Below are 15395 nucleotides of genomic sequence, written 5' to 3' on the forward strand. Positions count from 1 at the left end.
CCTGTTTATTTATATTTCTTAATTTGGACTGACAACTCTCCATATTTGTTCCCTGCCTGTAAAATCTCATTTTAAAATGCAAGTCAGAATAAAAAATATTCAGAATAGTTGAGACATAACAAGAAAAAACATGATTCCAAGCCCCTTTCAATGAGGATACTTTTTATATTCATTATTACTCAGGAGTAAATGATTGTACAAGAAAACTATTTATGAAGAAAAGTTAAAAGAGTTTATGATAAGTAGAGAAGAATATCTAGTAGATTATCTTCCAAGTTATTGAGGGAAAAAACTCTTGCTAAGAAAAACAACCTAAGTGTTTGTCTTTTTTTTTTTTTTTTAAAGAACTTTACAAAATAGTAAACCTCTTTCCTTCAATATGGGAAAGAAAAACCATATCTGTAACAAAAACTTTAGCATCAAAATGTAAATATTTCATTGTGCCAAAGAGAAGATTGACATTTATCTATTGCAAAGATTTTCAGTTCAGTAGCTCAGTCGTGTCTGGCTCTTTGTGACCCCATGGACTACAGCACGCCAGGCTTCCCTGTACATCATCAACTCCTGGAGATTACTCAAACTCATGTCCATCGAGTCGGTGATGCCATCCAACCATCTCATCCTCTGTTGTTCCCTTCTCCCCCTGCCTTCAATCTTTCCCAGCTTCAGGATCTTTTCCAATGAGTCAGTTCTTCGCATCAGGTGGCCCAAGTATTGGAGCTTCAGCTCTAGCATCAGTCCTTCCAATTAATATTCAGGACTGATTTCCTTTAGGACTGACTGGTTGGATCTCTTTCCTGTCCAAGGGATTCTCAAGAGTCTTCTCTAACACCGCAGTTCAAAAGCATCAATTCTTCAGCACTGAGCTTTCCTTTATGGTCCCACTCTTATATCCAAATGTGACTATTGGAAAAACCATAGCTTTGATTAGACAGACCTTTGTTGACAAAGTAATGTCTCTGCTTTTAAATATGCTATCTAGGTTGGTCATAGCTTTTCTTCCAAGGAGCAAGCGTCTTTTAATTTCATGGCTGCAGTCACTATCTGCTGTCATTTTGGAGCCCAAGAAAATAAAGTCTGTCACTGTTTACGTTGTTTCCCCATCTATTTGCCATGCAGTGATGGGACCGGATGTCATTATCTTAATTTTCTGAACGTTGAGTTTTAAGCCAACTTTTTCAGTCTCCTCTTTCACTTTCGTCTAGAGGTTCTTTAGTTCCTCTTTGCTTTCTGCCATAAGGGTGGTGTCATCTGCATATCTGAAGTTATTGATATTTCTCCCTGAAGTCTTGATTCCAGCTTGTGCTTTATCCAGCCAAACATTTCACATGATATATTCTACATATAAGTTAAATAAGGAGGGTGACAATATACAGCCTTGACGTATTCCTTTCCCAACCATTCCATTGTTGATGTCCATACAAAGATTTGGGTTTTTAAAAATATAATTTTATCACATAAGTAATATATACTTATGAAAAATTGAAACATAATGAAAATACATCATGAAGAAAATAAAAGACCTCTAAATCCTACCCTCCAGATAGGATCACTACTAAATTGGTGTAATCTGCAAGATTTTTCTAGGCATATATAAATTTTGCTTTTCAAAAATACAGTTATGTTGTACATTGTTTTGTATTGTGTTTTCTGTGTATTATGTCATATGTACTAATAGTTTAAAATTTTTAAATATGAAGTATGGAATTAAAAGACCCAGATGAATATGAAACAAGATAAATTTCCCTTTTTCCCTTGTCCTTTAACTAATTTCTTGTGTTCTTTCCAGAGATGTTCTGAGTGTATATAGACAATACATTTTAATATAAATATGTATTTAATGTGTATATTATATTTTATATATAATATGCTTTACAAATATATTTTGAGATAAATATGTATATTCTATATGTATTTAATATGCATATGCAAGCAATATTTATTTAATATAAGTTGTATACTCTTTATATTAACATATATAAATTCATTTGTTAAAATTTTTTTAATGATTATAAAGTTTTAGCACCATATATATATATTGGGTTGCAGTGAACATATATAAAGGGCTTCCCCAGTGGTGCAGTGGTAAAGAATCTGCCAGCCAACACAGGAGACACACGAGACTAGGGTTAGATCCCTGGGTTGGGAAGATTCCCTAGAGTAGGAAATGGCAACCCACTCCAATAGGTCTTCCCTGTTTCTCAGACAGTAAAGAATCTGCCTGAAATGCAGGAGATCCAGGTTTGATCCCTGGGTTGGAAAGATCTGGAGAAGGGAATGGCATCCCACTTCAGTACTCTTGTCTGGAGAATCTCATGAACAGAGGAGCCTTATGAGCTACAGTCCATTTGGTCACAAAGAGTCAGACATGACTGAAGTGACTTAGCACTTAGCACTCATGCACCTAGATGTATCTGTAGTAAATTCCTAGAAGTAGAATAAAAAAGTATGAATATTTAAATTTGTAATAGATATTCACCAGCAAATTTTTTTTCTGTATTTCAAAAAAATATAGAAAAGTATTGAGTTAATGTAGCATATACCCATGTACCCACCCCCAGAATTAACATGGGTTAACATTTTACTTTTAAAATAGAGCAGTACAGGTAAGGTTTATCTCTTTCATTTTCTTCTGCAAAATCTGTCCATGGAAATGTATTTTCATGAATTTGGAGTGATTCAGTCCATGTTCTATTTTTCTTTCACATATACATACCCAAATACAATAGACAGTATTGTTTTGTCTGTGTTTTTGAAATTTCCCTCCAACCTAATTTTTTCCATTTGAACTTTCTTCTAAGGTCTGTCAGTCTCTCTCCCTTCTCCCAGCTTAATTTTTAGCTTTCTTTAACTTCCTTGGTTCTGAATGGGAGTGATCTCCCCTGCTGAGTTGGGCTAGCTACTTCCATCTCTTTCTGACATAGCATAGAGCAAAAACAAGAAATACTATACCTTCTGAAAAACAGTGATATATAAAAGAACACAAATTATGTTTAAGAAATTCTATAGCCCAGAGTTTGCTCCTTCTAAATGCATCCCCCTCTCCTTCCTCTGCAGAGGTCCTGAATTTTGTGTTAATGATTCCATCGTATTTTTTAAATGTTTTTTTAGTACCTGATGTATGAATGTTTCATACAATAAATATTGAAATATTAAAATTTATGTTTTACCTTTTTGAACATCATGTGCTGTGTGCTGAAGTAGCTCAGTTATGTCAGACTCTTTGCGACCCCATGAACTGTAACCTGCCAGGCTCCTCTGTCCATGGGATTCTCCAGGCAAGAATCCTGGATTGAATTGCCATGCCCTCCTCCAGGGGATCTTCCTGACTCGGGCATTGAACCTGCATTTCTTATATATATAAATTAAATTATATAGCAGTCATAGTGACTAGCTTTTCTTATGAACATGATTTTGAAATTCATCTCAGTTGAAAAGAAAATTTCACAAATCAGTCCTTATTCTTTACTATAAGTGATGTCCTCTGACTTTTTTATTTTCCGGCTGTGCCGTGTGGCTTGCAGGGTCTTAGTTTCCTGACTGGGGATTGAACCTAGGCCCTGGCAGTGGAAGCACCAAGTTCTAACCACTGGACCACCCGGGAATTCCTCTTCTGACTTTTTTTCTTTTATACTCTATTTCATTTTTAAAAATGCTGATTTTTTCCCAGTGAAGAAATATTCACAAGTCTTACTTCCTGTCCTAGTCCCAGAGCCTGTAAAGGTGAACCCACTGGGGCTGACTGGGGGAGAAGAGGAAAGCTCGTTCCAGAGGGAACTGTCTGAGGGATCATGAGAATTTCTAAACAAGAAAAAGAGGGGAATAAATGACTGGTTTATTTATCTGAAAAGCAGATCCCCGCCCCCCCCCCCCAGGTCTAAAGAAAGAACAAAGCACACATAATGGAATCCAATGTGGAGGATACAAAACTGAAATATCCTTGTACAGATTGCCTGTTCAAATTAGCATACAATCATTTCAGCCTTTCTAAATAAAAATTTTTTAAAACCTTCAAAAAAAATGCTGATTTTGACTAACTAAATTGATTTCACAGTGGGTCATGAGTTCACAGTTTAAAACACCCCTGATTTAACCTATATACCTTAAGGTGGAATTGCTAGATTATAGAGTATGTTTGTTTTCAGTTTTATCAGATATAGCCAAATTGCTGTCCTTCAAATTGAGTGTAATAGTTTACATCTCCACCAATAGTGTATGAGATAGTTCCTGTTTTCCTGTGTACTTAGAAGGCAGAAATTAAAATGTTTCGATATAATTTCAGACTTAAGAGTTGAAAGAGTGGTACAGAGAACTCCTCAATACCCTTTAGGAATACCTAAAGTACCTCAGATGTTGGTACTTTACTACATTCATTTTATCTTTTTTTCTCTTTACTTATACACACACATGACATTTTTTCTGAACCAGTTAAGAGTAAGTTGCATCATAGCAGCACTATTCACAATAGCAAAAAGGGGAAAACAATCCAAATGTCCACCAATGGATGATGGATAAAAAATGTTATATATATTCCATATATACCATGGAATATTATTTATTCTTGAAAAGGAATGGAACACTGATGCATGCTGCAGCATAGATAAGCCTCAAACATGATGCTAAATGAGAGAAACTGGACATAAAAGGCCACATATTGTTTGATTCCATTCATATGAAGTATAGATCCATAGAGACAGAAAGCAGACTAGAGGTTTCCAGGGGCTAGGAGGAGGGTGGCAAGGCTTAATGGCTACAGAGTCTCCTTTGTGGGTGATGAAAACGTTTTGAAATAGAGGTGATGGTTATACAACATTGTGAATATACTAAATGTCAATGAATTGTATCACTAAATGTACTAAATAGTATACTTTGAAATGGTTAATATTATGTGAATTCTACCTCAGTTAAAAAGAAAACACAGTAAATTGCTGTCACAATAGCTTTCTACCCCTAAATACTTCAGTTTGCTTATCCTAAAAGCTAGGATTTTTCTCACATAGCCATAATACAATTACTAAAAGCTGGAAGTTAGCATTGAAACAATACTATAAATTATAGACCTTGTTTGTTAGTTGTATCATTAATATTCTTTATAGCAAAAGTGCAAGGTGATGCTTTGCATTCAGTTGTCACATTGCTCTAGTTTTCTTTAATCTGTAACAATTCCTTAGTCTTTAAAATATTTCATAACATTGATAGTTTTGCAGAGTCCAGACTAGCTATTTTATGAGTGGTCACTTTGAGTTTGTCTGATGTTTCCTCATGGTATGTGAATCTTCAGGTTATGTACTTTTGTCAGGAACATCATTAAAGTTTTGCTGAGGTAGAAGGCAGAAATTTTAGTGTTAAAAAATATTAGAACTTTTCCAGTCTCCAATTTTTTCTAGTTCAAAATTGTGAAAGGAGTACAACAGGCTGTATATTGTACTGTATATTGTATAACAGGCTGCTTATTTAACTTATAAGCAGAATATATCATGTGAAATGCCAGGCTGGATGAATCACAAGCTGGAATCAAGATTGCCAGGAGAAATAACAACAACCTCAGATAGGCAGATGGCACCATTCTAATGGCAGAAATTGAAGAGAAACTAAACAGCCTCTTGATGAGGATGAAAGAGGAGAGTGAAAAAACTGGCTTGAAACTCAGCAATCAGAAAACTAAGATCATGGCATCCAGTCCCATTACTTCATGGCAAATAGGAGAAAAAGTGGAAGCAGCCGTAGATTTCCTTTTCCTGGGCTCCAGAAGCACTGGGTATGGTGATTGTACCCACGAAATTAAAAGACACATGCTCCTTGGAAGAAAAGGCTTAACAAACCTAGACAGCATATTAAAAAGCAGGGACATCACTTTGCCAACAAAGGTCTTTATAGTCAAAGCAATGGTTTTTCCAGTAGTCATGTACAGATGTGAGAGTTGGACCATAAAGAAAGCTGAGTGCCGAAGAATTGATGCTTTCAAATTGTGGTGCTGGAGAAGACTCTTGAGAGTCCCTTGGATAGCAAGGATATCAAACCAGTAAATCCTAAAGGAAATCGGTCCTGATGAAGCTCCAATACTTTGACCACCTGATGCGAACAGCTGACTCATTGGAAAACATCCTGTTTCTGGGACAAATTGAAGGCAAAAGGAGAAGAGGGTGACAGAGGATGAGATGGTTAGATAGCATTGCTGACTTTATGGGCATAAATTTGAGCACACTCCGGGAGATAGTGAAGGGCAGAGGAACCTGGCAAACTGCAGTCCCTGGGGGTCACAAAGAGTCGGACACAACTTAGCGACTGAACAGCAGCAGCAGCATCCTCATATGACCTTCACAACAAAGCTGTGAGATCATTTGTTCACTCAACAAAGATTTCTTGAGCATCTGTGATATGCTAAGCAGTTATAGGTGCTCGGGGTGTATACAGTATATAAAACAGAAAAAAAAAATCTTACCTTCAGGAATTTCCTTTATAGTGGGAGACAAAGATTATCCTTTAGAAGATGTGTGTGCATGCACACACACACAGTGTGTTCACTGGTATAAAAGAGTGTATAGTGAAAATGGGTCTCTCTCTTACCACTTCCCCCTCACCTCTCAGTTTCTCTCCCCAGGAGTTCCCCTTTCTAGTTTTGTAGCCACTATACCTGGTTTACTGTGTATCCTTATAGGGACAGTCTTTGCCTAGACAATCATTCCTGTAATATATACTTTTTTCTACCCCCAACTTTTACAGTTGCTTTCTATATGTACTGTTCTTTGCCTTGATTATTTTTTTCACTCAACAGTATGTAATGGTGATGTATCTTATCTTGCTAAATAAATACATTTAGGTTGTTTCCAGACATTTGCTGTTACAAACAATGTCTTATACATGTATCACTTGACCACTTTTAAGTGTTTGTTTAGATACATTTATGGAAGTGGAACTGCTGGGTGAAAGGGTTTATACATTTTATATTTTGATAGACATTGTCAGTTGTTCTATGCAGTGTTGTACCGTTTTATATTCACATCAGCAATAGAAGAAAGTATCTATTTTCCCTGCCAACCGTGGGTGATATCAAGCTTTTTATATCAGTCAGCTCAAAGAGGGGGAAAAAAAAATCACACTTTGTAAACTGTTGCTTATTTGCTTTCCTTAATGCTAGTCTTCCTACCCTGTTAAAAAAATGCCATTTATATATGTTATGAAATAACTAAATTTATTTTTAAAGTTCTTAAATGCTGAATTCACATTTATTGAACATTCTTTTAGCTACCTTGTTTCGCATATTGCTTTGCTTTAGCCAGTACATTTTTTTATAGGTAGCATAGAAGTCACCTTTTTTTTTAAAGCCTATATGGGAATTATGAGTTAACAGTGATTAGATTGATATTTTTATCATATCAGAAAATGAAACAATAGATAATGTTTTACAGTATTTGAACTGTAAATACTACCCCCCCCATCCGTTTGCCCCTTTTATGAGAAACAATTATGTGGTTACTTTTCTAATCTAAGTTCCATTTAAAGTTTTGGGGATATGAAGCATTAAAAGTGAGCTGATGGTGGACATTAAGAGTGACTAGATTTGAGACAGTTTTGTTGTACTGTCTGGAATTTGCCTTTTAACTCAATTTTTGAAGGAAAATTTCAGCCATTTCCAAGAGACTCTTGTATTAAATGTTTCAGATGTTTAAAACTATATATTCATTAAGACATTCAAACTACTTCAGGTTGTAATTTTCATTTTGTCATTGCAACCAATAGTAATAAAAATGATATTTGGAGATTAAATACTATAGGTGTAAAATAAAACAGTGTTTGAAACAGATGTATATTATAGGGTATAAAGTCCAATGGTTAAAGGCATGGGGTTTGGAGTAAGAGAACCCTGGATTAATTAGCTATGTATTTTATTAAGCCTCTATTTCTTCATAGACAAAATGAACTAATAGTAGTACCTACCTTTATATAAGAGAGCTAGCTTAGTGCCCGGTAATGCAGTAAGTACTGAACAAAATGAAGCTCTTATCATCATAACCAGTCGTACTAAGATCAGGCACTACCGTTTGGGAAACCAACAGTCATGTTAAAAAAAACCTAGAACTGGCAGCACATAGCTGGAGAAATTGAAATGCATTCTCCGCTTAATTTTTACTCATAATCCCTGATTTTCATTGTATATTAAAAGTGTAAAACACTTAGTATGAGTTTTAGGATTGAACTCTTGTAGTTTTCATACCCAAAATATTTTATTATAAACTATAGTTTCTAAGAGCCACGTGTATTGCCTTTTCCTTCTTATTTCTAAAGTAATCTCCTAATCTCACCCATATGAATGGGAAGAATGTTTCTGTTTATTTGACAAAATGTTGAGAGATGTCACAAATAAGTAATGCCAATACCAAAAGGAAACATCCATGAACCACTTGAAGAACTTTTAAGGGCCCAGAGTGGTATATAGATCACATTTTGAAAACCATTGCTACAAACATGTTGACCTCGAGGATAGTTTCATGTTATTTTGCTTATATTGTTTTATAAGCAAAACTATTAAGTGTGGTAATAAAAAATGAGATAATCTCTTAGATGGTCTCTAAACAACTTTCTTATTTTTCTTTTTAAATAAGGGTAGTATTTTATCCACAGAGCAAAAAAGTATCAATATTAGAAGACCTCAGGGGGGAAAAATATTTAAAAAAAATGTTTTTAGGTAATTCTAACAACCAGAAACTTGGACATAAGTATAAAATTCTTTATTTTTACAGGTGTCCCTTGGAATTTCACATTTAATGTAAAGTTTTACCCACCTGACCCAGCACAGTTAACAGAAGATATAACAAGGTAAATAATGTATTAAGTTAAATATGTAATAAGTAATTTCATTATCATAAGGTCCGGGGAGTTCTTCATTCAGAATTAAAGAATTATTAAACCTAAGATAAAAAGTTTCTAGTTACTTCAAGGCAGGCTTACAAATAAGTGAGCCTAAAAACCTCAATATCTGTGACTCACCTGGAGGAAATTGATGGGGAATTAACCTTGCTTATCAAGGATATTATGCCATGCTGTGGACAGGGACTCTATAAACCATGCCATCCTCCAAAGAACGGGACACAAACAGAGTGGCAAATAGCTCTGCTGTTTTTTGTTTTAAATACTCTTCTCTCATGATGTTCTTTCTTAAGGGATCATAAAAGCTAAAGTCTCAGTTTTCTTATTTTTTCTTCCTATTCCTCTTTTAAATTATAGGATTTTAAATTGTAGGATTAGGTATGTGAACTGAATCTTTCTCAGTAATTTTTGAGCCTGCTTAATTTATGAAATAAATCTTGTAAATAAAAATTTATTTATGAAATAAATCTCTTTAAAAACAGCTTACTGATTCCTTTTAAAAAAGTGTCCTTTATTGGATTCTGTGTAAATATTAGCAAAAAAGGAAAATGGAAAAACAGTATCTAATAAAAAGTACTATAGTACGAATTTCTATTCATAGCATCTTATGTAGAGCCTTATATATACATAGTAGGTATTTGGCAAATATTTGTTCAATCGAATTGTTGTTGAGAAACTACTTTCTAATTCTGATTTTGCTGTCAACTGTCTGATTTCAGACAAATATATTCTCTCAAATAAGAGAATAACCTAAGACCCCTAAAAAGTCTGGTTGTTAAGTACTGTGAAGTGCCTATACTATTAAAAAAGTTATCTAGTTATTCTTAGTACATTCTTGAAATTGAGATGCCATATTTCTGCCTGAAAAAATTATCTTGGTTATTTCTTTTTCACAAGTAATACTTTCTCTTAGAGTTGTTACTTACTCATCTTTTTTTCGGAGAAGGCAATGGCACCCCACTCCAGTACTCTTGCCTGGAAAATCCCATGGACGGAGGAGTCTGGTAGACTGCAGTCCATGGGGTCGCTACGAGTTGGACACGACTGAGCGACTTCACTTTCACTTTTCACTTTCCTGCATTGGAGAAGGAAATGGCAACCCACTCCAGTGTTCTTGCCTGGAGAATCCCAGGGATGGGGGAGCCTGGTGGGCTGCTGTCTATGGGGTCGCACAGAGTCGGACACGACTGAAGCGACTTAGCAGCAGCAGCAGCATTTTTCTTTGTTAAGGTTTATTATATATACAAATAACAAATCCCTAAAATTCTGTACTAACTACCTATGTTTTAGAGGAGTTGAAGACTCTTACGATTTGATTGGCATTGCTCTGACTTTTTAAAAGATATGTGTGGAGTGACTAATCATAGACAGCAAAAATGATTGCTGATACATATGTTATTCAATATCTTCTTATGGTCAAAGCCAAGATATGATTCTAATTAATCATGGCCCTGACCTCCTTAGCCCTTGTTCTGACTGAGTTAACCAATTCAGACTCTTTTACCAAACAGGAAAACTGGAAGGTATGATTAAACTGGAAGAACCCAGTTCGGGCTATCTGACACTGAAACAGTACAATGAACAACCGTATACCTTCTGCTTAGATTGAACACTTGTTAATATTAACTCATATTTACTTAGTCGATCTTTTCCTTCCTCCCTCCCTGTCTTTCCCATTTTCTTCCTTTTTCTCTCTCTCTGTTTTGTTATTGTTTCCGTCACCAACATAGTAATATCTTTTCTCTTTTGGCTATAGGTATTACCTATGTCTTCAGCTTCGGCAGGACATAGTGTCAGGACGTCTGCCCTGTTCCTTTGCAACCTTAGCGTTACTAGGCTCTTATACTATCCAGTCTGAGCTGGGAGACTATGACCCAGAACTCCATGGCACAGATTATGTTAGTGATTTTAAACTGGCCCCAAATCAGACCAAGGAACTTGAAGAGAAGGTCATGGAACTGCATAAGTCGTACAGGTAAGTATGTCTCCAGGGTTTGGTCTGTCTTTACTTTGACAATAAGTATAAATCCTTGACCTGGGATGATTTTGGTGTTCACCTCCGTGGGAACTGGTGACATAGAAAGAGTCAACTCGAGCTCAGTTCCCTCCCAGTTCTTTGGGATTCTAAGCCTTCTGAACCTAAGTTTTCAGAGTAATGGGTGCTGCATTGTTGGATGAAAACTAAATGAGGTAATATATGTAAAGCACTAAGCAGAGTGTCTGGCACATAGTAGGTGCTCAATAAATGGAAGCTATTATTACTATTGCCTTTTACCTTTTTTTTGTTTGTTTTTTAGATTTAAATGCATTATACTGTACTAGATACCTTGAGATCTTTAGAGCAGAGGTTCTTAACTTGGGGTCTTTTTGCAAGAATAGACTTAAGAGGGCTCACAAAACCCATGAAGATATTTTTAAATTCTTTCTTGAATTCACTAATTTTTTTTTTCATGAAAATAATTGGTAATGTGAGAGGTATAACACAGTGGTCAAGAACAAGGGCTTTAGTCAGACTGAGCTGGATTGAATTCTTGTTGTTTGGTCCTAGCCTTGTGACCTCAGGTAATTCACTTAATCTCTCTGAACCTCAGATTCCTTATATGTGTGATAGAGATCATAACCTCAGAGGAAATAGGGTGATCCATAGGATTAGAGAAGGTCATAGGTGTAAAAACTTAATACAATGTCTTACACATAGTAAAAATTTAATAAACATTAGCTAATATTAAAGTCCCAGAAAAATGTGTTTATTCCTACCATACATCCTATTGTTATTTGAGTGACTTCTCCAAGCTAAATTTTATAAACTGCCTAGGGATATCAAGGAGAATGTCTGATCCTGGCCTTGAGTTGGCACCTTGAATTATGTTAGCATGAATTAGGCTAGGATGCCCCAGAAGGTCACACTGGTGAGAAATGCTGAGTGATCCTACAGTAGTCTGTCTAGCTGTTGAACCATCTTGTTTTCCTGGGAGTGGTTCCGATAGGATTGCATGGATTCAGATACTTCAAATAAGAGAGTGTTAACTCAGGGTCCCCCAGTTCTAGTTCCCGCTGTAGGCTCCAGTCCCTCAGTCATGAGAACCATAGTAAGAACTTTAGAGTCTTTCATCTATGTAACAATAGTCTTATTACAATCACCCCACTCTCATGAGATCACGCTGTTTCTACCGAGAATTGCCAAGGTTTGTTTTTCAAGTTTGGGTATATACATTACAATGCTCTGCTATCTAAGACCACTAATGAATCACTTTTAACTAATTGATGATTCTAACTTACAGGATGTTGTATTGTCCTTAAATACGTGTTTGGTGATGGCAGTTTAGTCACTACATCGTATACAACTCTTGTGACTCCCATGGACTATAGCCCGCCAGGTTCCTCTGTCCATGAGATTTCCCAGGCAAGAATACTGTAGTGGGTAGCCATTCCCTTCTCCAGGAGATTTTCTCAACCTCGGGACTGAACCCGTGTCTTATGCATTGCAGGCAGATTCTTTACTGCTGAGCCACCAGGGAAGCACAAAATATGTGTTTAAGACACTTATTTATATTCTGATTATAATTCTAGAAATTTTTATATATATATATATGTAAAATATGTAATCACACACACAAATACATGTACACAAAAGTAAGTGGTAGAAAGAAGCAATCAATTAAAATTATTTGTTAGAATGTCAGGATTGTAGGGCAGTGTTCTTTTTATCTAATGATTTAAAAATAATTTTTATTATTAGTAGTATAATCTTTGAGCAATCAATAAAATGGTAAAAGAAAATATTTTACTGCTGCTGTGGAGCACAACAGCAGAAAATAGTGGTGTTGGATTATGATTGATGCCTTACTTCTGTCTCTGATGATTTCGATGTATATTTGATCATAATAGAATTTCAGGTTGGGGGGACTTTGCAGTCTAAATTTCATGCAATGTTTGATTCTCCTTTATGCATTGTTAACATAATCATCATCATATCCTAAGCAGCTAATTATTATGTATCTGTTATTATGTGCCAGATACCATGCTAAGCACTTTATGTATAATATCATATTTAATCTTTATAACCACCCTTTGAATTAAGCTGTGCGTGCTCAGTTCCTTCAGTCATGTCTGACTCTTTGTGACCCTATGGCCTGTAGCCTGCCATGCTCCTCTGTCCGTGGAATTTTCCAGACAAGAAGGGGTTGCCATTTCCTACTCCAGGGGATATTCCTGACCCAGGGATTGAACCCGTGTCTCCTGTGTCTTCTGTATTGGCAGGTAGATCCTTTACCACTGCGCCACCTGGGAAGCCCTTTGTTGAAATGGTGGAGCACAAATCAAGGCAGTTGGCACCAAACTGTACTTCAAGTCATTATATGCTTCACTAGGATGCACTTTTATTTTTTAACTTGCAGTTAAAAGATGAAATATTTTAAAATCTGCCTGCTCACTTAAAAATTTTCATAATGAATAGTAAAAAGTATTGATTCTTTTAAATCTTAAATACATTCTGCTTAATATTCTGTGTGATTTAATAGGAAGTACCCAGAAAACACTTGTACTGCATACTGAGGTACAACAGTTATCTTGAGGAAACACACTTGTATAATTGTTTTATGTTTTCAACTGAATTAGTCACTTTTTTCTAATGCAGCACCTTTTTCACTTGAAAAAATAACTATGATTAATGACTATGATTATTCAGATTTGGTTGTTTGGCATACATTTTCTCAAAAAAATGAAATGAGCCAGTCCTTTAAGGGTTGGTAAACAACTGACTATTTGTTGCTAATGAGAAAATTCAAGCTTTTAAGAGAAAATCAGAATTTTGTAAAACTTCTATTTGCCATCATGGTCTTGACAGGCTCCAAATACTTAAAAGATTTTTCTGATGGAGTTGGTGATGACTTTAATGCATGTGATTCTCTTCTTTTAATATTGTACAATGAAATGTGTTAGCATTTGAAGGACTTGGATTATTCAGTCAATGAATATTTTTCAGATATGAAATGCATGATGTTACAGAAATCATGCATAACTATAAAAGGTCCATTCGAAATGCAAGATAGACCAATGGATTTTAATATAACAGGTTACAGAAGTTCACCATTATGTCTTCAGATTTCACATTGGAAACCCCCTTAGGAAACTGCCATTGTTGAGTTTTAGTGTAGTAAGTATCAAAGAAGAATATTTTTAATCATCAATTCATTTTCCAACTACATATCTGTATGAGCTCAGCACCTTAGCATCTGTATGAGCTCTTCTTATACTACAACCAAATTCAAATATTGCAACAGGTTGAATTCAGAAGTAGTTAGAAGACAGGAGAATCCAGCTGTCTTCTAAGTCTCATATTAAAAAAATTTTGTAAATATGGAAAACAATGCCGCTCCTTTACAACGGTTTGGGAAAATGCTGTAATTTTTTTAAAAATTGTTAAAATATGAGTTTTTGATTGTTATTCTTTAAAGATTTAATCAGTAGTTTCAAATTGTATTAATTTTACCTTTTGTTATAGTAAATATTGATAGAAATAACCCGCATTTAATAAAAGCTCTTTAGAGTCCTCAGTAATTATTGAGAGGGAAGGGATCCTGAGGTCAAAATTTTGAGAACCACTGAGCTAGGCACTAAGGCAAAAGCCTGGGCTCTGGAGTCGGCCTGCCTTACTTTGAATTCAGTCTCCATTCCTTATTAGCTTTATGATCCTTAGTAAGTTACTTAAGGGCTTCCCAGGCTTCCCTGGTGGTTTAGATGGTAAAGAATCTGCCTGAAATGCAGGAGACCCAGGTTCAGTCCCTGAGTTGGGAAGATCCCCTGGAGGAGGGCATGGCAACCCACTCCCAGTACTCTTGCCTGGAGAATCCCCTGGACAGAGGAGCCTGGCGGGCTGCAGTCTACAGGATCGAAAAGAGCTGGGCACAGCTGTAGCACACATGCATACTAGCTACTTAGGCTCTCCAAGTTTCTGTTTTTTCATCTGAAACAAAAGGATGATACTGTGAGTTTCGTGATTGTTTAATCAGAAATTCATGTAAAGTGCTTTGCACAGTGATTAGTATATAGTAAAATTTCCAATATTTGTTAGGATAATAATAATTCTTATTCCATTTTGCCAGTAATAAGTGTGAGTCTGGGTTTAGAGAACTGCTCTTGGGAACTGACTTTAAATCCAAATAGGTGAAACAATCTCAGAGGACAGATGGATATGTTCCAGTGGATGTTCTGTGAGGTGTATGGATAGAAATTGAACAGTAATGTATCTCCATGATTAGAAAATTTAGAGGTCTGTCATCTTGGAATTTACTTGCTCCTTTTTGGAATGATTGGCAGTCCTCACAAACAGAAAGTCAAATGGGAATTTTAATTATGTGCCAACAATGTGACATTTTAACCAGTCCAAAGAGACTTCTGCTGAGGCAGAAGCATTTACTATGCGTTGATCCCATTCCTCAGATAAATAGAAGACAGCCTACATACATGGAATCCTTAGTAGTGGCCCTTTATTTGCCTAGACAGAAACTGTGAAGCTATAATTCACA

The 15395-nt window shown here is 35.7% G+C and overlaps 1 protein-coding gene and 1 non-coding gene across 10 annotated transcripts in view; both read left to right on the top strand.

The window, feature by feature from the left end:
• Positions 1 to 15395, top strand: part of EPB41 (erythrocyte membrane protein band 4.1) — a 177594-nt gene that overhangs the window by 90237 nt on the left and 71962 nt on the right. For all 9 annotated transcript variants that reach the window (XM_065930230.1, XM_065930221.1, XM_065930222.1 and 6 more), the window contains exons 6-7: positions 8742 to 8817; positions 10625 to 10843. In XM_065930230.1, coding sequence (XP_065786302.1) covers positions 8742 to 8817; positions 10625 to 10843 — 295 coding nt within the window. The remainder of the gene's footprint in view (positions 1 to 8741; positions 8818 to 10624; positions 10844 to 15395) is intronic.
• On the top strand, positions 3665 to 3790 carry LOC136165767 (small nucleolar RNA SNORD22). The gene has a single exon (XR_010662748.1). It is a non-coding gene; the product is annotated as a small nucleolar RNA SNORD22 (small nucleolar RNA).

This window comes from Muntiacus reevesi, chromosome 3, assembly GCF_963930625.1.
Source record: "Muntiacus reevesi chromosome 3, mMunRee1.1, whole genome shotgun sequence".
Taxonomy (NCBI): domain Eukaryota; kingdom Metazoa; phylum Chordata; class Mammalia; order Artiodactyla; family Cervidae; genus Muntiacus; species Muntiacus reevesi.